At 52.8% G+C, this 27,084-nt stretch overlaps 1 protein-coding gene across 3 annotated transcripts in view; it reads left to right on the top strand.

Moving 5' to 3' along the window:
- The window catches only part of NUDCD3 (NudC domain containing 3), a 63,007-nt gene that overhangs the window by 2,296 nt on the left and 33,627 nt on the right, over positions 1-27,084 (top strand). For 2 of the 3 annotated variants that reach the window (XM_075910898.1, XM_075910896.1), the window contains exons 2-3: positions 6,105-6,412; positions 15,400-15,453. In XM_075910898.1, the coding sequence (XP_075767013.1) occupies positions 6,105-6,412; positions 15,400-15,453 (362 nt within the window). The remainder of the gene's footprint in view (positions 1-6,104; positions 6,413-15,399; positions 15,454-27,084) is intronic. The other variant, XM_075910897.1, reaches the window with a different exon arrangement.

Raw genomic sequence — 27,084 nt, 5'->3', positions numbered from 1 at the left:
AGAGAAGAAGGGGGTGGTTGAGAGACTGCAGCGTGACCTTAGCTTGGCCAAGAGGGTTGGGCTGAAGACCTCTCCTCCAAGTTTCTGTTTCTAAGCTTTGCTTTTCACTCAGAGCTTCTCAGCCTCTCGTTCTGGGTTGAAGCACACACTGTTGGCCTCAGCCTGTTGGCTCTGCGGGCCCATGCTGCTGGACACATTGAGATAAGACTTTCTTTGGAATGCTTACAACTCAAAAATGGTCCAGTGGGTGATGTGTGTATGGGAGATGGGAAGTCCTGGTTAGTTTTTACAGTTTAGTTCCGCGAGGGGTAAGCAAGACTAGTGAGTGGGCCACATAAACGGCCCTCCTTTGTCTTGGAATGATTGCCAGTGGTGGGCAACCTATTCCCCCTGTGGCTTGTTCACCCTCACTCTGCCCCCTCCTTCCACACCTCACGCACTGGAGCCCCACAAAACCTACTCTTCCCCTCCCTCCCAGCTCTTTCAAAGTGCCATGAATCTGCTGGTTCTTTCTCATCCCTGCTTCTGCTCTGCCTCCTTCCCAGAGCATGAACCCCACAGATCAGCTAGTCTCTCTTAGGCCTTAGGCAAGCAGCATAGAATCGACTTGCAGAGAAGAGCAGAAATGGATTTGTGCCTTATTCCTGCGTTGTGATGGACAAAGGCAGCCTGGAATTTATCTTTTTTCTTTGTTTTTAACTTTGAAGTGTTGCCTTCCTTGCCTTTTGCCAGAGGACTCCTTGGAGGACCAGAGAACTGGAGTGGGAGTTTTCTCATTCTCATGTTATGTTTATAAAAAGCACATGGGATCTTTTTCAGGGGAAAAGGCAATACACTATGTTTATTGAAAATACGACATGAAAAGCAACCCTCCCCCCCGGTAGACTACGTTCTTATAGTTACCAAAATCTTCAGAGGGGAGGCTGAGTTAGTCTGTAAAACTTAAACAACCAATAGTCTAGTAGCACCTTAAAGACTAACAAAACATGTAGATGGTATCGTGAGCTTTTGTGGGCACAGCCCACTTCCAGTTACCAGTCTGTCGTGACTCAGGTCAGTCTAGTGACCTGTTAGATTGAACATGAGTGAGGAGCTGAGTTTTCTCTGAGGCACTACGCAGGACTGAGCCCAGAGAACCACCATACTTATACTTGTACGTTCCCATTGGCGTATACAGGTTTTGCAATGTCGTACTGCTGCAATCATCCTCCCTTAAATGGAGTTAGCCTCAGAGTTTTCCACAATTATCCTTTGATTGTTGTCGGGCTTCCCATCATTTTCCCTTGTTTGTCGTCTCACCTTTGGGAGTGTCTGCTCGTCTCCAAAGTTCCTCAGCTCTGCTAATTCATTTAGCCTAGGGCACAATGGATATTTTCTGATCCTCTCCAAGTTTCTCCCACTGTTTGGACCATCTGGGCATCTGAGACATTTTTCATGCTTATCCTTAACTATGCACACAATCTCCGCTCATGCTAAAGAATTTTACAGAGAATTTCAGACAAGACTACATTTTAGAAAGGGTTATATAGTTTCTAAAGAAATAACAAAAGCTCTTACACAACTTAGTTTGCAATGCAGACGAGAAGAACAATTTAATTTGTAATGTTAACAAGAAGCAAGACTTTATAGCAAACATTGTAATAAAACCAGGTCCTAAGATCTAGAACTGACCTTCCTGCTAATCCTGGCAGGGTGAAACAGAAACATACAGAACTTATACATGCAAATTACTATCTAGGACTTATTTTCATCATTATACTTAGTCTTATACCAACGCTAAAAGACTACATTTTGGCTACACTCAGTAGAATGGACTTGCTGTTGTTTTCAGTAAGAGCTTTCACATCAGGTGTCTAGCAGCAGTCTGCGTTAAATGGGTGTGAACAAAAATTGAGCCAAACCGAAGAGTTATAAACAGTCTAACCATCCCTTTCCCACAGGTGCTCATGTTAGAGGTCTCTTGTGATGTCAGTGATCTCATGAGTTCTCCAGGAAAACTAGGAAAGGCAACGTCTGGTATTTCTCATGTTCAAAAAAGACCGTTTAAAAACCCAGATAACTCTGCTGTTTTGGGTGAAAAGAAGGCTTGCCAGGGCTTTATGCAGCATAAAGAAGCAAACAAAACACACATCTATTGTTTCATTTGCAGGCCATGTTTCAATAGAAAGGGGCCTAGCCTGGGCCAGGAGCCAGGCATGTGAAGGGACCACATAAGCAGTGGGCTGATACTAGGGTGGGTGACGGGGCACTCAAGGAAGCTGTGTGAATAGCTCTGTGTCCCTCTGCCCAGCAGCAGTAGCGACTCTCTAGCCGTCCTCCTAATGCTGCTGCTGTTGACTCTCCCACTGCAGCAGCTTCACGCAGCATCCCAGGGGCAGCCACAGTTTCCATAAAGTGGAGCAAAGTGCAGCTGCTCTTGCTTTTGCTATAGCGTTGCGGTGTTCAGAAACCCTGGGTCCCGACATTGTGCACATGATATTGCATTATGGTGCTCAGATCCTGTCCGTGCTGCTCTGATGGCAGAAAGGGGGCAAAAGCCCTGGGGAATCTTTAGCACAGCACCAGCATGGACAGCCTCACGCACCCCCATGTGCAGCACCTGCCAAAGAGACGGCTGGAGAGTAGCCAGAGATGGGAGAGGTAGTCATTGCAAGAATTCTTGAGCTTCAGAGAAGCCCATCAACAACTGGTGCCAGCTTCTGTAGGTTGGAGCAGCCCTTGGGGCTGTCCTCACTCATGCTAGGAGCTGTGTGTGATGGCGTGTCGAGGAGCCCCCCCACCCTGCACCCCTGTCCGCAGCCAGATGTGACTCTGTCAGGCTGTAGAATAGAAGGTTTATTTGCTTCTCAGGGATACAGCGCCGCACAGGCTCAACGTTGCCACAGGAGCCAGGGCAGGCCGCCTTAGTTCTCTTCGGGGGAAGGGGTTCACAGGCCCCTGAACCCCCCGCTCCTGGACTTAGTCTGCTTCTAGGGTTGCCAGATGGCTTCAGGAAAAAATACCGAAAAAACCCCACGCCAGGAAAAAGTTTATTGAGCAAAAAAAAAGGACCCCGAAAGTTAAGCCAAGCCCAAAAAACTGCCATCTTGCTCCCTGCGCCAGGCCAGACAGCTCCCCTGCGGAACCTGGTAATCACTAGGGCTGCCGGGCTGCCTCCACATTGAGTCAGACAGCCCGGGATTTTCGCCTCCTGGCTGGGAAAATATCAGAAAGTACCGGACAGTTTAGGTGTCCAGTATTTTCTGAATTTTTTTACCGGACAGGACGCAAAAATACCAGACACCTGACAACCCTATCTGCTTTCTTCATGCTTCCCTCCGCCAAGACTGCCCCAACCCCCAGCAGCTCAGCCCGCAGGTAGCCACACCCCTTGCTTTGTTTCAGGTTCCACCACCTAGGCCAGCTGTCAGGCTGCTGGGACATGTCTGCGTGCCTCCCCTCAGGGACCATCCCCCGCTGGATCCCTCACACCCAGAGTCTCTGCAGACCAGCACAGGCCAGTAGGGGTCACCCACAGCACAACACAGCAACCAGTGTGGATCCAGGGCCACAAGAGGGTACAGCACACCCACTACATCACATTGTGCTGCTTGCTGAGGCACCCCAGAATCCTGTGTGTGCGAAGGTGAGGGTGCACGCCGTGGTGAGACCCAAGGCGTGGTCAGAATGTGGCCCTTGGGGGGGACGGGTGCCTGCAGACCCCACTGCAGACCTCGTTAGCCTGCACTGGGAATGAGGTAAGTTGCTGTGCATGTGCAGCAGCCAGATGAGGTGACAGACCAGTAAGTGTTAGGGCCCGCTGAGGAGGCAGTGTGTATCTTCTAAATAAGAAACTGTGTCATGTTTCCCCTGGGGTGTAGTTGAGGTCTAATGACTGTGTGAAAACAAACCCCTGCACAGTAGCCTAAATAATTTCCCCAGAGAGAGGCCGTGCTGGGCTCTGGCTTCAGTCGCTCGCACGACGTGCTGTTTCTTTCCCCTAGCCACGGGCATCCGGAGCTGGGGCGCTGCTCCTAATGAGAATGTGCTGCAGACCAGTTCAGGGGGCGTCACTCTCCCTTTGCAGCCCAGCATTTGGGGCCATGTCCTCAGTTAAAGGGCACTGTCTGAGTCCCGTCTCTGGGCGCTCTGCCTGGGGCTGGTTTGTGTTTCATGGGTGAAATGCAGCTGGTCTCCATGAATAGTACGGTGAGTCACTCCCTCGGATTCTCGGGAGGGGCAGTGCCTGGTGTTAGGCTGTGCCTGCATTAAGGTGCCCTTTGCCCTGACGCTTCTCCCGAGGAGCTGCTGGTGGCAATGTCACTCCTTTGGAGAGAGCTCTGCCCTTCAGATGGAGCCTGCTTCTAGCTTGGCTCTGCTGCTGACTCCTCTAGAACTTTGCTGAGGGGCTCCTTAGCTTTCTACTGGCCTGACTGGGCAGCAGGACTGGATTGAGGAAGAAGAGCCCAGTGAGCGGGTGGAACCCACTGCAATGTTAGGGTGGGGGTGAAATGGGTGCAGCTGGCGAAGTAGTCAAGCCCATGGGGGCTGGGGAGTGGAGAAATTGCAGCTGAAGAGGAAGGCAGGCCTGGTGCAGTTAATTGCCCATCCCTAGGCCCCTTTTCTGATCGCCCATCCTCAGTGTCCTCCGGTTCTGCTTTCCACATGCAAAGAGCAACCCCAAATCTTTTCTAGTTTAGTCTAGCTTTGGGCTGTGTCCTAAATTAAAGCGCACGACCCGAGCCCTTTGAAAAAAGAAGGAACTAATGTTCTGCTCTGTGTGGGAGAAGCTCAGTGTCACTATAGAGCCATGGTGAGCTCCTTTGGCGCAGTGATCTCAAGGAGGCTTCCTACTTAGCTACAGGCTGCAGAAAATGGAAGAATATATTTGCCCGTTCTTGTGTCCCCTACGAATCTCAGTTCTCCCTGCTCTAGGCATGCATGCTCGCTTTCACCTGCCTTTGCATCATGTGAGCCGTTTCCTGTTCAAAGCAGAGTTCTACTGAATTGGTGTCTCTTCTAGTCTCAGTGCCTCTTAGTCTGTTCTCTCACCCTGGTGCTTTTTGGCTGAGAAGCCAATTGCTGAAGCCATCTTAGGCTTTTTTTAACCTAATGTCAGGCTGCAAAGCCTACACCATGGCTGTGTCTACACTGGCGTGATCTTGCGCAAAAGTGGCCACTCTTGCGCAAAAACTTGCTGCCTGTCTACACTGGCCACGTGTTCTTGCGCAAGTAAACTGATGTTTACTGATGTTTACATATGTTCTTATGCTTCTTGCACCAGAACTCTGACGCTCCCGCTCAGGAATAAGCCCTTTTGCGCAACTGTTCTTGCGCAAGAGGCCAGTGTAGACAGGCAACATGAATTTCTTGCGCAAGAAAGCCCGATGGTTAAAATGGCCATCAGAGCTTTCTTGTGTAAGAGAGCATCCACACTGGCAAGGATGCTCTTGCGCAAAAGCACATGCCAGTGTAGACGTTCTCTTGCGCAACTACTTTAATGCAAGAACTCTTGCACTAAAGAGTTTTTGTGAAAGATCACACTAGTGTAGACATAGCCCATGTGTGACTACTTGACTAGTTGCTTTCCCTCTCCCCCTTTGCTTAAAAGCTGGTTCTCCCCAGCACCATCTCTGCCAGGGGAAAGGAGGGACAGGAGAGTTAGAGGCACAGCGGGGGACCTGGCATCAGCTGGGAATCAGCCCTTGGTCCCCCACTGCGCTTCTGCCTTTTAAATGTAGTAAGAGCCAGGTAGCTGTTACGACATTTAAAAGGCAGAGCTGCGGCGGGGTTAGCTCCCGGGGCCAGGAGCTAACTCCATGCAGCTCTGCATTTCTTCTCCTTATCAACTAATCGAACGGTCAATGGAAAGTCTACCGACTACTCGATTAGCTGATTAAACAAAATGTAACATCCCTAATGTGTGCTTCTGAGCAGGGATGTGGACAGGTAACCAGGAGCAGCCTCCCTCCTCCGTGGGATCCTGCCTAATCGGTTAAAAGGGTTTAACCAGTTAACGGATTAACCGGGCTTTTGCATCCCTACTTCTGAGACACACGCATGTAAGATGTAGATTGACGGCCTGGCGGCCTGCTCGGTTGCTTGATTTACTTTGTCTCTTTCAGGCATTCAAAAGCTTTGAACAACTGGCCCGTCAGGACGACGAGAGGAGGCAGCAGGAGCTTGTGGAGGAGATGAGGAAAAGGGAGGAGGCAGCAGCGGCAGCTGAGAGGACGCAAGTGCCCGCCGTGGCTCAGGAAATTGAGATTGACTCAGCAGCAGAGCCTGCCGCTGGCCCAGATGGTGGGGCAGCTGTCAGGCCTCAGGAGTCCACCGCAGCAGAGGAGCCAGCCGAAGCGGTGGGCAGCTCTCCGGTAGCAGAGCCCCCAGGAGCTGCTGCCCCCGTGGAGTCCCAGCCACCTGCAGTGCCCAAGTAAGGGTCTCTGTTAGTCCTTCCCTTGTGTCTGTTGCAAGCCTAATGGTGCATTCTGAGTAGGGGCAGGTGACGGGGTTAGTGGAGGCTGCTCACGCTCCTCCCCACAGAGAACGCTGCTTTGTTTGGGCTCAGGGCAGCGCCAGCAGCACACCGATTCAGAGAAGCATGGCAGAAGCCTTCAGTTTGGTTACCTTTGCCCCTTTCTGGGCACTTCAGTCTCTGCTCTCTCCTCTGTAAGCAGACGTGGCTGTTAGTGTCTCCCTGTTCACAACACTTCCATGTGGTGTTGGCTTAGCAGGATCGCACGGCCTTCAGTCACCCAGAGTCTAGGGCCACACAGCAATGTGGGCATGGTCCTGTGCTGGTGCCTCTCCACTGACTCTGGTACTAAACTGCCTTTCAGTGCATTGGGGAAAATCTGAGCAGCTATCCCATAATGCCTGGGGGGGGTCTTAGATGCCCAGCTCTGATTTGCTGTCAAACTCCCCCAGTCCGCTGTGAGCACTCTGCAGCTGTGCCCGGAGAGCAGAGACACCGGAGTGGTGCACTTTGGGAAGTTACTGCACAGAGAGCTGGGAGCAGAGAGGATCAGCCCAAGTGGTTATACCAGCACAGGTAGGGCCCAGTTACTCAGCTAAATAAATTACCTTGTCCCAGCCAAGGCTGCAGGCACAGGTACCTGAGAGCTGATTTACCCTGTGGCCTGTTGCACAAGCCACGTATAAAGCTCACAAAACCCCTTGTGGGCTGCAGTGTCAGCACCAGCACATCAAGTTGTCTTCTGTTGTTCTGGGGTTTCTAACTGCCCTGTGGCATATTCCCTGGCTCCGGGCACGGCCAGTGCGTGCACTGCAGAGCAAAGCTGGACTCTTCCCCCCTTGCCGCCTTAAAACCTCTCTACAGGTGTGTCTTACTCCTGGGTGAGTGAGCTATAGTCTCCTGGCGTGGGCTCCCCTCAAACAATGGCAAGTGACGTTTTGCAAAGCTCAGTCAAAATGTCTCCCTGTTACCAGAAATGTTGTGGGGTGGAGCTGTGTCTATTGCAGCCGGCTCTGCTCCAAGCAATACCCCCCTGTCACTCCACAGGAGCTGTTCTAAGAACGTTGAGTGATCTGAGGTTCCCAGCAGTTGCTGTGCTGCCAGGGCATGTTCTGTGGGGAGCTGGCTGCCCTGCCCAGCCCACAAAGCCCAGGGGATGGGAGTGAGGATGGTTGGGACTGCAGGGCACAGATACTGACAAGACAAAGCATTTACTTCTACATCATCCATTCACATCTACAGCGGATTGAGTGAAAGTTGTTACCAGCTGGTGGCTCTTTAACTGTCTTTTTGAAATGAAATCACGTGATAAATAATGGACAGGAGCCCACTTCATAATGGGGCCTTGTGATCCTATTAATGTCCTCCTAAGGGATGCCAAGAATTGAACGGGCCGCCGAGATTCTAGTAACGTCATGCTGGTTAGGTGGGAGCAGTTTGCACTTCTGTTGCTGGGGCTGTTCTTGTGATGGGGGCTGTCTCTCTCGCTGGTATCTGTTCAGTGACGGGGGCTGTCTCTCTCTCTCTCTGGTATCTGTTCAGTACTTTTCAGCAGCACCAAGTTAACTGTAAACAGCAAAGATAAGGCAACACCCGGCTAGTGAAGTATTAAGAGCCAAACGCAGACTCTCTGGGCTGAATGTTTCCATGTAATCCTCAGTGACAGAGATGCTCCATGCCTCCCTGAGGAGGAGACAGTACCAGAAGAAAAGGATTACCTCAGCTCAGCAGGTTTTGGCTGTTGTGCTAGGGGAAGGGGAGGGGAGGGGATGGGTCGGGTCTCTGATTCATGATGTAGCTTTCCTGTGGGTCGAGAGAAATGCTGCCTGAGGGGTGGAGCCAAAATGTTTTGCCGCCTTGGCTGCTCCCGTTACTTTATTTTGGGTGGATTAAACATTGCCGTTTGAGGGAGTGGGAGGCAAATGAACAGCTCCGTCTGCCCCATGCCTCAGCGCAGAACGTGCACAGAACATCGTTCCTGTGAGTCTGTGGGTGCTAAGAGTTCAGAACTTAGCAGGCTGGGTTCTTTTCTAACCTTCTGGCATCCCTTAGAGCAGAACTGTCACCCAGAGGCAGCCCAAGGGTTGTGTGGCATTTGCAGGACCCCGAGATGGGTCCCTTCCCCTCCTCAAAAAAGTTTCTGTCCATTCTACAATGTGTGTTTGGCAGGGCCATCCCCTCATCAGATGAGTGTTGCAGGCAAAGGATTATGGGAAGTCCTTGCATCGTTTTCTCCAAACACTGTACCAATGATGGCTAGTGCTTGGGCCACATGAGTGGCCCTCCTTCATCTCAGTGGGTTGCAAGATTGTCGTATCCAGCACGGTCTCCCAGGATACGGTAGTTTTGCTCACTGTGCTTGTGTACCTAGAATTTGCAGGGTGTGAACTATAGTGGCTCTGATTGGATGCAGAGGCAGTGCACGGCCCCCACAGTCAATGTTGTGTGCAGTCAGCATGCACCTCGCTGCGTGGGCCTTTGCTTTAAGTGGGTCTCTTTAGCAGTACGGTAGGAAAAACACTGCTTGGACAGACACCAGTGGAATCTGGCAACCCTGTGCATGGGCAGTGGCAAACAAAATGTCGCACAGGCCACCCCAGGGCCCTGATGGGCCGCAGATTGCCCACCAGGACACCTTGGAGCGAGAAAAGGCTACGTAGGCATGAAAAGTTAGGGGTGTTGCATTACAGTAAAGACTCTCTCAGTCTACCAGCCCCGTTGACTGCACCTTCAGAAGTGGCTGGCCATGCACTGGCAGTAGTGGCGACCACTCTCCAGTGCAGCTGGCTGTACTCATTCCAGTCCCTTTCACAGGTTTACAACAGGGCTGGTGTGCATGCCGCGAGGCACAAGCTGAAAGGGCTGCTTGTCTTGAGGAATGCCTGGGGTGGCTTGCCTCGAGGTGCACAGCAAATGGGTCTCCTTTTCATGCTGCGGAATAGGGCGGTTGGTACCAGATGTCTTTGCCAGCACAGTCTAACTTGCTTGCATGCTGAGCTGGTGTGTCAGCAAGTGGAAAGATGGGAAGAGGCTGGAATAGAGCAATCCCTGGACTAGGAATCAAGTGGCTGAGTGGATTGTTGACAGCCAGCGAGCCTTCCACCTCCAGATTTCCTGCCACACGTGGTGTATGTCTGGAATGAATGAGGCCCGTGGGGGAAGAGGCCAGTGGAACGAGAGGCTGGTCATACTGATTCCTGTCAGGAGTCTGACCTAGACTGTCTTTGGTCCACCCAACAGAACCACGTGGCCTTCTGCCTCCCACTTGCTAGGACAGCAGATGTGACCCTACGGGTTTCTGGGTTATTCCCATGTGGGGCCAAATGTAGCGAGTGGGAAGATTGGAAGGAACAGGAGCTTCAGGGCAGTGGAAAGCAAGCAGGAGGAAAGGCTGATGTCCCGCTGCCTGGGCTGTAGTTGTCCTGTGGGTGAAACTTCATCCTCTCTGTCAGTCTGGCACCTTTCACTAGCATGACATGTACAAAAAACCCTGATCCCTTGAGCCTCCGTCCTTCCATGTAACCACAGCCTGGGCTAGCATGGCTTACACTGACATTTTGTAAGGCTAGGGTTGAAAAAACAAAACACCCCCCCACAAACCACCAAAAAATGAACAAACCCCTGAATGCAAACTATTAGCTCCCCAGGTTTCAATTCAGATTGATTATGTTCATAGACTGGGACTAAGGTTTGACTTGTTGAGTTGTCCCCTTGCTGTAGGGATAGTAGCTGCTGGGAATAACAAGTATTTAAGTTTGGGTACGGACACAGGGCACCTGCCCCGCACTGGCCCTTTAAGGGTTAAAACCCAGCACTGTGAGAGGGGTAGTGGTGGAGCCAGCCATGTCTCTGGCCTGGCAGCCAGGCCCCTCCTGCTCCCCAGCCAGAGCAAGAGTGAGTCTGTCTGTCTCTCCCCCTCCCCCCCCCCCCCCCAGGAGCCTTTTCTTATACTGCTCCAGCTGGGCCCTAATCTGCTCATACTGGCCACAGCTGCTGGCTGCACAGCTCCAGCCCTCTCCCAGGGCTAAGCTTTAACCCTTAAAGGGCCAGTGCAGGGCAGCTGCCCCATCACAGGTTCTTAAATCCCCATAAACAAAAGTCCTCTGAACAGATGTCTGGACTAGGGATGTTAAATATCGGTTAATTGAATAGTCAAGTAACCTCATGAATTCTTATTGGTTAGTCAACTATTCTATAGTCCCTGGGGGTACAGGCAGGGCCGGCAGCAGTGTGGGGTGCCAGGCAGGAGCTGGTCTGTGAGGGGAGCCAGTTTAAAACCCAGCTCCCCTTACGGACTGGCTGCTTGTCACCCTGCGCTGCTGCCTCTGATAAAGAGGCAGCAGTGAGGGGTGGCAGAAGCCCCTATCTGTGCGGGGCAGGTCTGAGCCACGCTGCCTGCCCATCCAGCTCCTAATTCACTTTAAATGCAGAGTCACAGTGGTGGTAGGTCCCAGACCCAGTGTGAGCCAGGACTGAGCCGGGCTGCTGGCCAGCCTGCTAAAAAATGTACTGGTTGAGGGGGAGTAATGCGTGTAGTCTATAGCATTCACCTATAAGCTTTTGCTTATCGATTAATTGACTGCACTATTCCATCCCTGGTCCGGACTGGGGAAAATAAGTAGAATGAGAAGTGATACTAAAGGAATGAGATTAGGACACATCTCAGTATCAACAATGTGTGAGCAGATGGGGACAGTGTCTGTTGGAGAGATGAAAAGAGCAGGTACATATCTGTGTAGCAGAAAGGGTACATCTGTGTTTTGTGAGCAGTGTTGAAAAGCAGACTTTGACTCCCTCAGAGAACTGATGGGTAGGGTCCCCTGGGACACTAACATGAAGGGGAAAGGAGTCCAGGAGAGCTGGCAGTATTTTCAAGACCTCTTATTGAAGGCCCAGGAACAAACCATCCCGATGTGCAGTAAGAAAAGAAAATATGGTAGGCGACCAGATTGGCTTACCGGGGAAATCCTCGGCGAGCTTAAACACAAAAAGGAAGCTGACAAGAAGTGGAAACTTGGACAGATGACTAGGGAGGAGTATCAATATATTGCTCGAGAATGCAGGGGAGTTATCATGAAGGCGAAAGCGCAATTGGAATTGTAGCTGGCAAGGGATGTGACCGGTAACAAGAGAGGTTTCTACAGGCATGTTAGCAGTAAGAGGGTGATCAGGGGGTGTGGAGCCCTTACTGGTTGAAGGAGGTAACCTAGTTACAGATGATGTGGGGAAAGCTGAAGTACCCAATGCTTTCTTTGCTTCTGTCTTCACAGACAAGGTCAGCTCCCAGACAAATGCGCTAGGCAATGCAGTATGGGAAGGTGGGCGGCCCTCTATGGAGAAAGAACAGGTTAGGAACTATTTAGAAAAGCAAGACACACACAAATCCATGGGACCAGACTTAATGCATCCGAGGGTACCGAGGGAGTTGGCAAATGTCATTGCAGAGTCTTTGGCCATTATTTTTGAAAACTCGTGGAGATCGGGAGAGGTCCTGGATGATTGGAAAAAGGCAAATGTAGTGCCCATCTGTAAAAAAGGGAAGAAGGACAATCCAGGAAACTACAGACCAGTCAGCCTCACCTCAGTCCCTGGAAAAATCGTGGAGGGGATCCTTAAGGAATCCATTTTGAAGCACTTGGAAGAGGGGAAAGTGATCAGGAATAGTCATTCCTGACTCTTGGATTCACGAAGGGCAAGTTGAGTCTGACCAATCTGATTAGCTTTTCTGATGAGGTAACTGGCTCTGTGGACGTGGGAAAGTCAGTAGATGTGATATACCTTGACTTTAGCAAGGCTTTTGATATGGTCTCCCACAATATTCTTGCCAGCAAGTTAAGGAAGTATGGATTGGATACATGGACGGTAAGATGGAAAACTGGCGAGATTGTCGGGCCCACTGGGTAGTGATCAGTGGCTCGATGTCTGGTTGGCAGTCGGTTTCAAGTGGACTGTCCGAAGGATCGGTTCTAGGGCTGGTTTTGTTCAGCATCTTTATTAATGCCCCGTCAGAGGGGAGGGATTGCACCCTCAGCAAGTTTGCAGATGACACTAAGCTAAGGGGAGAGGTGGATACACTGGAGGGCAGGGATAGGGTCCAGAGTGACCTAGACACACTGGAGGATTGAGCCCCTGCTGGAGCTCTGCATTTAAAGCCTTTAAAGGATACAAAGGATTTACATGCAGAGCTGCAGCGATGCAGCTGCCGGGACCCGTCACGAGGTGCTAATCCTAATCAATTAATCATGTAACCAGCAAAATATTTGTCGACTCCACGCTTGACCAGTTACATGCTTAACGTCCTTAATGGAAGCGCCAGGCCAGCTCTTGGACACAAACTGATCAAGGCAATTAAAGTGAGAGACCCAGCTGGTCTCGGACATCGTGAAGTTGCACAGGGAGAAAACGTGTCCCTAAATCCCACACAATACAGCTTCGAGAAATTAAATCCAACAACTTCAACTGCTCTTGGAAATCCTAGAATGCCAGGTCTGGTAGAGACCTCAGGAGTCATTGAGTCCAGCCCCTCCCCAAAGCAGGACCAACCCCAACTCAGTCATCCCAGCCAGGGCTTCGTCAAGCTGGGACTTAAAACCCCCTCCCTAGGGAACCCATCCCAGTACTTCACCACCCTCCAAGGGAAATAGTTTTTCCTAATCTCCTACCTAGACCTCACCCACTGCAACTTGAGCCCATTGCTCCTCATTCTGCCATCCATCACCACTGGGAACAGCCTCTCTCCATCCTCTTTGGAACTCCCCATCAGAAGTTGAAGGCTGTTCTCAAATCCCCCCTCACTTTTCTCTTTTGCAGACTAAATAAGCCCAAATCCCTCAGCCTCTCCTCGTAGGTCATGTGCTCCAGCCCCCTCATCATTTTGGTCGCCTCCGCTGGACCCTCTCCAATGCATCCATATCCATTCTGTAGTGGGGTGGGAGGTGGGGGAGGGGGAAGCAGAACTGGACACAGTACTCCAGATGTGGCCTCACCGGTGCTGAATAAAGGGGAATAATAATTTCTCTAGATCTGCTGACAATGCTCCTCCTAATGCACCCTAATATGCCATTAGTCTTCTTGGCTACAAGGGCACCCTGCTGACTCATATCCAGCTTCTCATCCACTAGAAGTCCCAGGTCCTTTTCTGCAGAACTGCTACTTAGCCAGTCTGTCCCCAGCCTGTAACAATGCTTGGGATTCTTCCGGCCCAAGGGCAGGACTCTGCACTTGTCCTTGTTGAGTCTCATCAGTATGCCTTGTTGAACCCTGAGCCAGGATGCCTGCCCCCCCCCCCAGCTCCAAAAATACTTTAAATGCAGAGCAGGTAGGCGGGGTGGGGGGAGCTGGGGAGGTTGCATGTAGCCGGTAGTGTTAAGTGGATGCTGATGGGCAGGGCTCGCTGAACTGCGGCAAACCCTGCTTGCCAGCCGCGCTGTCCGGCGTTCTGCGCGTGCACAGATCGCCCGAACCCGGCTCTTCCGGGTTACAATCTACTCGCCAGGGGTGAGTAGATTGTATTATTTGTCCCCTGCAGCAGGGGACAGGTAAGCGATTAACTGATAACCCATCAGCAGGGCTCGACAAATAATAACTGATTAGATTAGATTGTATTTAAACAGCATGATTGAGCTAGGTATCCCGCACACTGGCTGGGCTCCCTAGTGAGTGCTGGAGGTTCAGTGCCTGTGGATCTGGATTGAGCCTTCTTACTCTTTAGGAAATGCTGCCGCAGAGCCAGTGAATCTCTCTGCAGCGCCTGGCTGGTGTGAGGTCTGCTTGGCTAGAGTCACTGCAGTGACTGCGCGTGGTTAAGCTTGGAAGGGAGCTGATCTGGGACGGCTTCTCCAGGGCTGTTTTCTGAGACTAGCTGTGGCGGGTGATGGGTACTGTTGTCTATGCTGCAGAACAGCTCAAAGCAAGGCCATGCAGAGACGCAGCGTCTTCCAGTACAGCTGGCCCCTCCGCAGGAGCCACACTGGGGTAATTGCACCACATGGCAAAGCGCACTCCTCTAGGTGTGGGGAAAACGCCCTCATCTGAAATCCTTTTAGCAGCCTGGATCCGCTAATCCTCTGTGGCATGTGACAGGAGACCCAGGAACAAGGCTGCCTTGTCGTGAGGCCCTTATGCTGTCTCTGGTCTGTGTAACTGGCTGGCAGTCAACTCTCTGAAGAGGCTGGGCTGTCATTCTTGAGGCTTTGCTGGACTTTGCTGAGCGAGAAGGGCCGCCTGGTGATGCGACAGCCCATCTGCTAAGTAGCCCATTCTCCTCCTCTTTCCATATCGAGCCATGAGCCAGTGCTGGGCCCTGTATTGATAACCCATGTGTGAGCTCCCTCGCCAGCCGTGTCATTGCAGGGACCAGCAGGACCAGCTGGGGAACGAGGGCTGTCAGGTCCAAAGTCCTCCATCCCATTTCAGCCAGACAAGGGTGTCTGCTCTGAGAGACTCTGGGCCTGCTTTAGGGCTGCTTTGCTGAGCTGATCAGCTCAAACTACTGTAGCGAGGGCTGTCTTCCTCTGGGTGGCGCTGCAGTCACTGAAAGCATGTCAGGGCTGGAACGTGCATTTAGGGCACTCGGAGAATGGCTATTAATAATTAAAGAGTGAGTTCTTCCTGCACAGCCCCCTCTGACAAAATTCAAGGCCACCAGCCTGGTTAGTAGGAGCTTATGAATAATGCGCATCCCCACCAGCTAACTGAATGCAAAAGGGAGATAAAACCAAAATATTTTTCTCTTCTCAGGGCAGGGGGTGGGGGGAGAGAAGAAGACCAAACATGTTCATTCCCCAGACTTCAGTGCCATGTAAATGTAGGGCCCTTAGCATCCCAGCTGCATCGAGCCCCAGCAGAGGCTGGGGGAGCTCTTGGTAGCTGGGTTTGTATCCTGCTGCCTCTGTAAACAGCATCAATATGCTTGTGGCTGCAGTGGGTTTGGTTCTGCTTTCTAGATGGTGCCAGCTGGTCACCTGGAGGGACTCTGGACACAAGAGGCTTGGATTTGGGTAAGTTGCTTAGGGTAATAGCTGTGCCCTGCCCCACAGGGGTACGTGGAAATCCGTATGTTAAAGATTGTGAGGTTCAGCTACTGTGGGAATGAGGGCCAGAGAAGTACCTTGATAGACTCTGTTAGGTGAAGGCTTTGTCAGTGTAACTCTTATCCAGGCCATTGCCAGCCCCATGGCAGGGCAGAAATTTCCCAGCTCTTCTGGCTGTCTGCGCCGCTGCTCCAGCCCACGGGGTATATCTTGAGCACAACCCATGTCCATTAGCTCTCCTGAATCTCACACCACTTGGTTCTCCCACCTGCTCCCTTTCTGTGGAGCGAGGAACGACCCCGTCGCAGGGAGCGTGGGCATAGATCGCTCCTGCGCAAATGAAGCACTTAGCTATGCATGCCCTGTCCAGACTGCTTGTAGCAACAGGTGGGGGGGGGGGCCCAGCTGCAGCCTTCTCTCACTGGTCAGGGTCAGGCTCCCTTGTTTCCCACAGCCTCCTCATGTTCAGCAGTGAGCAGGGCCGTCTTAGGCTAACTCAGTGCAGGTGACAAAGCATGTCCATCGCCTCAGCTTGCCCTCTGTGGGCCTGCTGACTCCTGGGAGGCTTCCTCAGGCATATGGACACTGCCCAACCTGTAACAGGGTGCCTCCAGCTCCTGTAGGAGCATAGCAAGGAACGGATGCTCAGTGTACAGCCATGTGGCTTGCACAGGGCCGTGAATTCCCCCTCCCCCTTCTTTCCCAGCAATTCCCATCTGCTCCGAGAAGCCGTTCTCTGCATCATTCATGCTGCCTGAGCTCAGCTCCTAATTTTGAGCATCTCCCTTCGCACCCAGCCCCCTTCTTGGATTTTGCTCTGCATACATTTGCCACATAGCATTCAAAATAGTGCCCGGCTTCCCACATGTGCCGCAGCGCAGTCTGGCCTTTGAGTTCTATTTATGCTTCTTGACTCTGTCTCTCAGTTCATCTCCAAGCGCTTCTCGCTGCAAGGCTGAACTTTCACACGGACCTAGCAGCTATTGAGAAGAAACTGCTTCCCAGCATTTGTTGGGAGTTAGCAAATTTCCAGAGCCACATCACTGCTTGGAAAGCCAGAGAGAACTGCCAATGGCAGGCGGATGAGTGAAGCGAACAAGTGATGTAAGAATGTAACTGGTTAACTGATAAGTCGGTGCTTATCTGTTCAGTTACCAGTTAAACTCCCATGGGGGGAGGGGGGAGGAGCCCATGGCACTAAGAGCCGGTGGGAGTCTGCAGTACCAGCAGCCCACAAGTTCAGCAGTGATCGACTGGAGTGTGATCAGTTACATGGGTAGTATTTGTAATGGGAGTCTAAGCAGAGTAGGTGTCTTCTCTTCTCTCTCCAGATAGTGACAGAAGAGCTGCCCCACTGGGTCAGACCAAAGGTCCATCTAGCCCAGTGTCCTGTCAGCCAGCAGTGACCAGTGCCAGGTGCCCCACAGGGAGGGAACATGACAGGGAATCCAGTGATCCCTCCCCTGTCGCCCATTCCCAGGGGCCAGGGATCCTGCCACTGTCGCCTCCAGACAAGGCACGTCCTCACCGCTGCCTGCAGAGGGGCAGCGCCTGTGTGGATCCTGCTCAGTTTCACAGTGCTCTTGCTGGGCCTGAGCCGCAGCAGCCGGTCTTGGGCGCGATCTCCCCCTGCTCCAAGCAGCAGCGGAGCAAGAGGCTGGCACTGGCTCTGCTCTTGCAGGGAGCACGTACCTCTGGCCTGGCGCCTGCGCGGAATAGAGAGCGCGTGGCGGGCCCCCTTCGCGGCGAGGAGCAGAAGCCCAGGAAAGGAGAGCCTGAGTGACCCGTGCAGGAGAGGCGGGCGCAGTAGGTCACCAGCAGGCAGAACTCGGGGTAAGCTTGCTGCATGGCGAGGGGAAGGGTGCAGAGCACCCTGCTCTGTCTGACGAGTGGAGCAGCAGCCGTCACCCTTGGTCACTGCGGGATCCCCGGGGGCTGGAAAGGCCCCTTTTAGAAAGGAAAGCGCTTAGAGCCAGCAGCAGCAAGGAGCTGCTGGGGGGCGGTTGATGTTCTGGGGGCAGGTGGCAATCAAGTCTGTCAGCTTCTGCTGCCATGGCCAAGTGAAGCTCAGAAATCCAGTCCCTACCTCTGCAGTTTGAAAGGGGTGGGCCATGGGCCCACCCCTTCCTTCTCCTGGCAGGCAGAGAGTATCCAGCCAAACTCTCTGTGCCCCAGTGGGAGACTCACCTGGGCAACCCATGGTTCCGGGCTGGCTCTGACAAGAGCCCGGTGGGAATGGGCTAAGCCTGCGCTGCATCTTGAGAGGTATCTGCCCTGGGGAGAAGAGGGGCAGGGCTGGTGGCAGCCTGTGTGGGTCTGGCAGGGAGAAGTACCTGACTCTCATAGACATAGTGGCAGCGGCAGGGAGAGGCCCTGAGCTGAGACCGGCCGGAGCATCTAATCACCAGTGAGCAGGACTCCTCAGGGGCACAGCCCATGGTGACTCCAGCCCAGCTGTTGCCTCCCTCTGGCAGCAGGGAGCACCAGAAGCCAGTGCGCTCTCTGCGGTAGTGGGACACGTGGCAAAGACTGGAACAAACCAGGCTGTTTGGAGCAGCCGAATCTCTGCACCTGTGACCCAGTTCTCACTCACTCCCTTTTGGAAGCTCCCACGTGGCTGGAAACTTTCCAGCCCCAGAATCAGAGCAGCAGAACGGACTCCCAGCGAGACTCCTGGCCGAAGCTACGGGAACGCTCCTGGCGCCTCGTTGCTTGGGACGGTTTTCCGGCTGCGCCCCAAGCACTTGTAATTCAGTGATGTGTTAATGTCGCTGATCCAGAGCAAGCCAGCTGTGTCAAATCCCTGCTCTCACGGTCCCAGTGGCCTGGCCTTTGCCTCTCTCCTGGGGATGCCTGCAGTGCCACTCCTGGGGCAGGTGAAGTTCACTGCTGTAACTTCTCAGTAACTCGGTGTGTGGGAGCGGCGGTGACCTACAAAATGGCTCGTGTGCTTTCCAATACACTGTCCCTAGCGAGAGGCGTAGTCAAATGGAACTGAAATGTGTTAATGTGCGGAGCTCTCCCAGGAGTGTGCGCTTCTATTCCTGGAGGCATCTGCGTGACATGAGCGGTTTCCAGGGCACGAGGGTTTCAGTCCTGTAGAGTTTCTACGAGGATCTAGCCTGCTTCAGCTCAGGCACAGCCTGGCCTGCCCACGCTGATTGTCACAAGGCACGTGCAGCATCAGCAGCTCTAGAGGGGAGAATTGGTCCTTGTGGAGAAGAATCTGTTTCCATTCCTCCCTGTGCTCTTAACGAAAGGGCAGTGGGCGCCAGTCCTGGGACTAGCTTCCCACCCTGGTGCTCTTGGGGGAGTAGTGCACACGAGCTGGGTGTCCCATGGTGGTGGGGAGGGGAGGGAAATGAAGAGTTTTGCCTTGACTCATTTAGGAGAGGGATTGACTGCAGCTCTTTACCATTAACCTGTTCCAAAGGGGACTGGTGGTAAAAGCAGAGGGCTGCCCAGATGCTGTGTGGCACGTCCGGTTCTTGCTGTGGCATTGCATGGCACAGAAACTTATTTATTTCCCCCTCTGAAGTCCCTTTGGTATTTCAGATTCACCACCAGGATCCAGCTTGGCTCTCAAATACCAGGCCGGTACAGCTACAAACAAGGGGATATTTCAGTGGCTCCAGCTTGACCCGACAAAGTTGGGGGCCGCAGTCAGTACTGCAGGGCAATCTTTGTTTTCTCTTTGCTCTGTTCAGGGAGCGAGTCCCCTGGCTGAGGCTTCCTCCGGCCTAGCCATGTCCCCCTCTTGTATGGGGGGGTGGGGGGACTGCTGTGCCACTCTAGCCACCTTTCCTATGTCCCCCTGCTCTGTATGTGTGTGGGGGGGGAATAGCTGGAGTGCTCTGTGCTGGTGCATGGACACGTGGTGACACTGTGGTGTGGCCTGGACACTGTGGGCTGTGGCAGAGAATCGGGGAGCCACTGGTTCTGAGCGTCCCGTCCCATCCCTGGGTGCGCACGGAGGAAGAGGTGTCCTCTCTTGCCCGGTGCTCCCCCCGCTCAGCCTGAGCTGGTCAAGCTCCTCTCCTGCTCCCTGCAGGGAAGTAGCCCTTCTCTCCCACAGCCAACTGGGGGAAACTGCAGGGTGCAGCTCAGGGAGCCTGTTTCCAGCTCTCGCCCAACGCTCCTTGCTGCACTCCCCCTGCAAGGTTAGAGCCTCAGGGCCACCACTTGCGCCCAGGCCCCATCTTGGGCACCGCGGCGTCCAGCGTCAGCGGGTGATTTCTGGCCAGTGTTCCGTGAAGCAGGACGCTCCAGATGGGGGTAAGTTTGGCTAGGCCCTTCAGAACAATGGATCCGCTCTTCCCCCAGGCACCCTGTGTGCGGCCATGAGTGGAGAGAGGCCCTCTCCTGGGATGGCGAAGTTCTGCTCCTAGTGAAGGGATAAACACTTCTTTCTAAGACAAGATTCTCTGTACGTTCTGCCTTAGCTCTGACTCGGGCCGGCTCTGCAATTTGCAGCCCTTCACAACTGCTGTGAAATAACAGGCGGGGCCCAGTTTCCAAACTGTGCCCCCTGAGAGCCTCACCGGAGTGTCAATCCCCTCGTCCTGGCCAGCCACGAAGGGATTTGGGTGCTCTGTGTAGGAGTCTGGCCTTAAAAATCAGGCCCTGACACAACCCACCTCCACACTCTCCCAAATCTGTGAAATTTCTGGTGTGGTTTTTTTTTTTTCCCCCTCTTTTTTTTCCTCTTAGCAAGCAGAAAATCCCTGGGCTGGAGGCAGAAGGGAGAGTTGTACCTGATTTTAATAAAACATAAGTCTCCTTCTTAAAATATCAATGCTCATCAACATAGAGAAATTCAGTGTGGAAAATCACCCAGCAGAATCCAGACTTGTTAATACAATGTTACAACTTCATCCAGATGAGGACGCCTTGTGCATGGCATGCAGGTCTGAAAAGCCACATGTCCTTGGAGTTGTTGGTTTAAACCCCATCATGAATTGTTTGGTCCGTCATCCTTCAAGGTTACTACAGCTGAATCCAGTGCAGTTGACTGAGGGGGTTCTCGAAGGAGAGCTGTAAAGCCCAAGTGTGTGAACGCTGTGTGATCGATAAATGTCTCTGGGGACTTTTCCTAAAAGTAGCATGTCCTGCTCTCCTTGACCTAAATTCCCAGCAGTAGTGAAACCCAGCTTCTTGGTGACGACCAGGTGGAGTTTTTCTGCAAGCTGGCAGTAACATTTTAACTAGTCTAATCTCAGGAAAGTTGAGACTCGGCTGAGTCACTCCATAAATAACTTGAAATCCAAGCGGGGGGGGGGGGGGGGGGGGGAAGAGAGTGTTTCAAAAGAGCAAATAACCGAGCAACGGACTTTGGGGGAGAAGAGGAAGATTCCTGGCACATGGAGGAAAAATCTGTCTCCTGAATCTTTGCCGAATATAAGAACCCCGCAAGGAAAAATACGAATCGGGGACCCCAACCCTTTGGAGGGCCCAGTGGCTGCGGAACAGAGCTGACAGATACAGCGTGAATTGAAGGGAGAAGGTGTACCTCCGGGGCAAACCTGCCTTGGGTGTGGTCGATTGCCCAGAATAGTCCTTGGCTTTGTAAGGCTGCGCCTGCCCCAGCTAACGTAGCTGTAATTCCGGTGTCCTACCTCAGGCTCATTGACCTTAGTGACATGATATTTAGACGTGCCTAAGTTCTGTTCACCCTACAGCTCCCATTGCTGTTGCTGCAGTAGTGGTGAGTTACGGCTTTGAAGTTTCCTAGTGCAGACAAGGTCTCGCAGCGTGCGGGCCACTAAGGGCCTGATGCAAAGCCCACTAAAGCCAGCAGGAATGCCATTGTACGGGGAGCTGAGCCGGTTATGGACAGTTTTTTGGCTGGTTCGTGTGGCCTGGTGTCTTTGGTTGGGCAGTGGAGCATTCGCAAAATGATGCCTGTCTCGTTTGTGGTGTGCACACAGATTGCCCAGGAAGGAGCAGTTAGGGAAGATTCTTGCCTCAGGGTAAATGTTGTTTTGGTGTTGGAAGGCAATAATGTGACCCTTGCACTGCATGGTGCTGGAATGTTATAAGCTCTTAGGGCACGTCTACACTGCAGGGCGAAACGCGAAACAGGCTACATGACTGGAGCTATGCTAATTGCAGCGCTGAGGTTGAAATAGCTTATTTTGACTTTTGGTGCTGTCTACACAGCAGTGATTTTGAAATCGAGCACTCTTCCCCGCCTTCGCTTACCCCTCGTACATCGAGGGCCACGGGAGTCGGCGTAAGAAGCCCATTCTTTCGAATGTATTTTGAAATAACGAGCTTGCTGTGTAGACGCGCACTGTGGTGTTCCGAAATAACGCTGCTGTGTAGACACAGCCTTAGTAATTTAGTTCAGCCCGCCTGAGTCTCAGGCTTGGGACCACGTGTAGATAGTCTTTGTGCAGATGATGGGGAGAGATGCCACAGAAGGGTTTGTGCAGAACAGGTCTTTGAGTTGGTGTTTATCTCCCTGCTTTTTCCCTTTTTCTGTCGGAGCCTCTGGTCCTGTCTGGGCTGGAAGACTCTGGTGCTGGTGAAAAAAGGGGAGCAGCACAGCCGACCAAGTGGGAGTTGAGCTGTGAACTGAGTAACACTTGGTTGTTCAAGACCTACTGAACTTCAGTGAATTGCGGACCTTTTGTTTGCATCTCTGAGCATTGCCAGCAGATCCAGAGATGTCCTCATTCCCCTTTATTTGCTAATGCTCGCCGTCCCTAGGGTACAGGTGTTCAGAGCTCCCAGTAAGCAACTCCTGGGCCTCCCAGTACAGCCTCTTCCCGACTTACGGACCAAGCAATTGGTCGTAACTCAGTTCATTCGTAAGTCGGACCCCATTGAATTACACACGACCGTGCTGTTCGTAAGTGTGGATTGCATTCGTAACTCGGGGTCCGCCACTTACGACAGCTATGGTCGTAAGTCGACTGTTCGCAACTTGGGGACCGGCTGTAGTTCTCCAACTAAATCCGGAAGGCCAAACTTTATATCTCTGTTTCTTAAAAAAAGGGTGAGTGGGAGGAGAATCCCTTCCGGGCCTTCTTGTCATCGTCAAGAAGCACAAGGGGCCCAAGCTCAATATTTTCAAACCCCTTTGTAGCTCCTCGTTAAAACATTACCTTTCCAGCAGGCTGAACTTTGAGCGGTTACTTTGTGTAGCTCCCCCTGGTGGACATTTAGGCTCAGGATGGCACAGAGCTGCCATAGCCAGGTTCTGAAACGATTTGCTGAGGCCTTTTAGGCTACGTCTACTCTGCATGTTTATTTCACAATAAGCTATTCCAGAATAATTTATTTCAAAATAGCACGTCTACACTGCAGGGAAGCCTCAAAATGAGTCCAGGACAGGCTTCCCTAATGTAGACGTGCTATCTCGATTTAGAGCCCAGGGGGCACTGGCGGGGCGAGGGGGAGAAGGGAGAGGAGGAATAAGTTAGAAAGGCCGTGGTGAGGGGCTATTTTGAGATAGCAGAAGTGGAGCGTCTACACAGCCCCTATTCCGAAATAGCTGTAGTCGGAAGTCGGAACAAGCCTCCCGTTATTTCAAAATAACACTATTGCTGTGTAGATGCTCACATAGTTATTCCGGAATAACTTTGCTGTGTAGACACACCCTTAGACAGCTTTCTGAGGAGCATTGCCAGCCGATCCAGAGATGTCATCATTCCCCTTTATTCAGCTCTGGTAAGGCCACATCTGGAGTGTTGTGTCCAGTTCTGGGCCCCCACTACAAAAAGGATGTGGACACATTGGAGAGGGCCCAGTGCTGGGCAACCAAAATGATGAGGGGGCTGGAGCATATGACCTATGCGGAGCGGCTGAGGGAGTTGGGTCTGTTTAGTCTGCAGAAGCAAAGAGTGAGGGGGGATTTGAGAGCAGCCTTCAACTTCCTGAAGGGAGGTTCCAAAGAGGATGGAGAGAGGCTGTTCTCAGTAGTGACAGATGCAGAACAAGGAGCAATGGTCTCAAGTTACAGTGGGAGAGGTCCAGGTTGGATATTAGGAAAAACTATTTCCCTAGGAGGGTGGTGAGGCGCTGGAATGGGTTCCCTAGGGAAGTAGAACAGGACTATGTAGCACTTTAAAGACTAACAAGGTGGTTTATTAGGTGATGAAAGTGCTACATAGTCCTGTTTTTTGTTTCAACTAGACCAGACTAACACGGCTACATCTCTATTACTAGGGAAGTAGTGGGCTGGACTTGACGACCTCCTGAGGTCTCTTCCAGCTCTGAGTCTGATTCTATTTGCTTGCCTGCTTTCTATTTGCTTTCAGGCAGGCAAGGACTGTGGCGGAAAAGGTCCGAGAGGAGTGCTTCCCCCGAAGGGTGTATCCTAGCGCTGCTAGCAGTGCGGACAGCTAGAGCTCTGCAGATCTGCCTGTGGGGGACGCATTTGCGCATGTGGATGCGGGTACCCGCGGACCATTTTTGACCTGGTTTTGTATCTGCGCAGGGCTCTGCAGATGGCTGCTTCTTTCCAAGGCGCCCCTCTCCCAGGAGAGGCAGGAGAACGGGTTGCCTAGTTCACAATGATTTGCCTAAAGGGGCTGTTTCGATAGCGCAACTGGCAGCTGAACAAATCCTGGCAGTAGAGCAGAGCAGAGCCAGAATCAAGCCGGGCTCCAGACAGGAAAGCCTGTTGGTGAGAATTGAGGGGATTTCCGTTGCATGTGGAAGGATCCCAGTCGCTTGAGCAGTGGTGGATCAGCTCCCGCTGTGCTGGGATCTGCTAGTACACGGCCCCCTTTTGAGCAGCGTTTCAAATGACCAGATGACTGGTCCTGTCCCACCCGTCAGTGTGATGTGCTCTTGCTTCCCCAGGGTGGCAGGCAGCAGTGTGGGGAGCGGGACAGGCTGCTGCCTGGATCCTGCTCTCCCTGCCCCTGGCAGCGTGCTGCAAAGGGGGAGCTGGATCTGGGCAGCCGGCACAGCATTGAGGTGGATGGAGTCAGCAAGTGGGCAGTTAGCAGCCTGGCTGGGGCTGTAGGAGGAGCAGGGGTAACGGTGGGTCCCCAACAGCCAAGTGCCTTAGCACCAAGGCTGGGGACTCCTGCTCCAGAGCTGGCCAGTCAGTTCAGGTAAGGGTGTATTTGGGTTTGCAGCGTTTTCCTGTTGGAAACACCCTTCTCCCTGAGCGCAGTGGGTAGTATGTGATGGAATTGCAAGGACCAGAGATGAGGCCAGCTAGTGCCAGGGGAAGCTCAGTCCCCGCGCTGACCTTGCATACAGGCTCTGTCCCCACAGCTCCCGCTGGATGGGAGTCCAAAGGTGAATTCCAAATCCCCTCTGCTCTTGGAGGCATCCAGCTAGACTTGGGGTTAGCTGGCCTGGCAGCCAAAGGGCAGGTGAAGCTGCAAGTTAGCCTCCGTCTGTTGGAGGGCAGCTGCACCTTGGTCCTAGCTGCCTCTGCAACAGGGGGCAGGCGTATTGTGATCACAGTGTTTATGTAACGATGCATAGGACCCTGGCCTCTGTGCCCCTGGGTGCTGTCACCTGGCTTCTCCCTGAATTGCTTCCAGTCCATCTAGCCTGGGCAGTACCTTGGGGACTAGCAAGGGGGCTGAGCTTCGTGGGTTTTTGCCTTGCTCAGCAGACGTAGTCCAGGGCCTTTAGAAAAGCAGCTCAGCCCAAGCCCTTCCGGGAAGAGGCTGCACAGGATAAGTGCTGACACGCCGAGCGTGGCTGAGCATAGCACGCGCCAAAGCCTGCCTGAGACGGGAACAATTGGGCTCCTTGACATTTACGGAGAGACCGCCGGGTGTGCCAGCTCCGCGCCAGCTGCCCAAGCTGGCTGGCATCAGGAATCCGCACTGGTAAGTGTCTGACTTGCCAGCCAATAGTTGGCTGCCACCTCCGCGGGTCACACCAGCGCCCGAGCGGAGGGAGTGTTTATGTTCAGGAGAGGGTTGCTGGGGAGGATCAAACTGGATCATCCAGAAGCTTTATAAATAGCAGGGCCGTTCTCCTGGCATTCGGAACTGCAACATCATTTCGGTCTAGTGACAGCTACATTCCTGGACAGCCCCTTGCTGATGGGGGCAGAGCAGGGTTGTTTGCAAAGACTTTAAATGAGCTAATTCACTGTCTGGTTTGCTGCCTTTGCCACTCACTTGGGTGCCAAGTGCCTTGCTTAAGCCACATGATGCTGGCTATTCAATCATGCTAGTTGATTAACCGATAAGCAAAAGCTTATAGGTTCGTGCTATAGACGACACGCATTTTCCTCCCCCCTGCCTCTACCAGTAAGTGGTTGTTTTTTTTAAAGCAGGCTGGCCAGCAGCCTGACTCAGTCCTGGCTTGCGATGGGTCCAGGATCTACCCCTGCTGTGGCTCTGCATTTAAAGTGTATTAGGAGCTGGGCAGGCAGGCAGCCTGGCTCAGTCCCAACTCTCGCCCGGTCCAGGAGCTCACCTCCCCTGGCAGGGGCTGCTGCCACCCCGCACTGCTGCCTCTGAATCAGAGGCAGCAGCGCAGGGTGACAGGCAGCTGGTCCGCAAGGGGAGCTGGTTTTTAAACTGATACAGAGGCAGCAAATGCAGTGTGGCAGGTGGCTCCTCAGGAGCGGGGCTGGAGCACACTGGCTTCTGGCCCCACCCCTGGGGACTATCGAGTAACCGATAAACATTATGAGGTTAATCGACTATTCAGTTAACGGATATTTTACATAGCCTTAGCCCACTGGGCGGAGGTGCTGCCCCATCTCCCCTGCCCTCATGAGCAAGAATTATTAGAGTGGTGTGTCTGGTGCCTTCCCTCAATCCCTCCCTTCCCTGGTGACGCTCTAGCCAGAGCATCCTTTCGCTGTGCTGGGGCTCTGCCATGGGGAGGCGCCAGCTTACTGAAAAGCCGTTGGTGCAGGGAGAGTGGCTGGCTGCCTTTCCAAATGCTGGTCGAGTCAAGTGCTCGCTGGCAAAGCCAGCAGATACCAGATGAAACTGTGGCTCCTTCCGGACGTGAGCCCTCATCCTAGAACGTGCCAACATGGCGAGTCCAGCGCTAACCCGGGCGTGCCTAACAGCTTCAGGAAGTCCGTTAACTTGGGCTTGATGCACTCCAGGCCTGCCTGCCAAAATGCCCCTCTGCCAGCAGAACCATCTCCTATAAAATGTGCCACCTCCTCCCGGATTCATCCCCTTGTCACAGTTCGGTGTTTGTGAACTCACAATTAATTACTTTGATGGATGCCTCTTGCTCCAGGCTGCCGTTGGGGAGAAGTGGCCTTTATTTGAATGTCTAATCAGTGAAATAAATGCTGGTCGCTTGTGCGTGGAGACTCTCAGGAATGCCACACTTCCTGCATCCTTATTTGGTAAGGCACACGGTGCATCGGGCGCTGTTTTCCTGCTTGCTCCTTGCTGCAGCAGTTCCTGCTGAAATTGTTCTCTTGGGCTTGAGAAAAGCTTCACTTTTCAAACAGGCCGCAGTCTAGTGCTTAGCCTCAGGCTAGCATTCCCCGGCCCCTGGCTCAGCCCCTGTGTGTGTGTGACACGTGGGACGGGACGCTTCACCTTACCAGTGCAACAGGGACAGTCCCTTACATTGACGAGGCTTAATTCTTTGACTGTAAAGTAGGCTGGGGGCCAGGTATGAAAACTGTCGTTGATGGCA

Source organism: Pelodiscus sinensis, chromosome 28 (genome assembly GCF_049634645.1).
Source record: "Pelodiscus sinensis isolate JC-2024 chromosome 28, ASM4963464v1, whole genome shotgun sequence".
Classification (NCBI taxonomy): domain Eukaryota; kingdom Metazoa; phylum Chordata; order Testudines; family Trionychidae; genus Pelodiscus; species Pelodiscus sinensis.
This window is presented reverse-complemented; position numbering and strand designations above follow the sequence as displayed.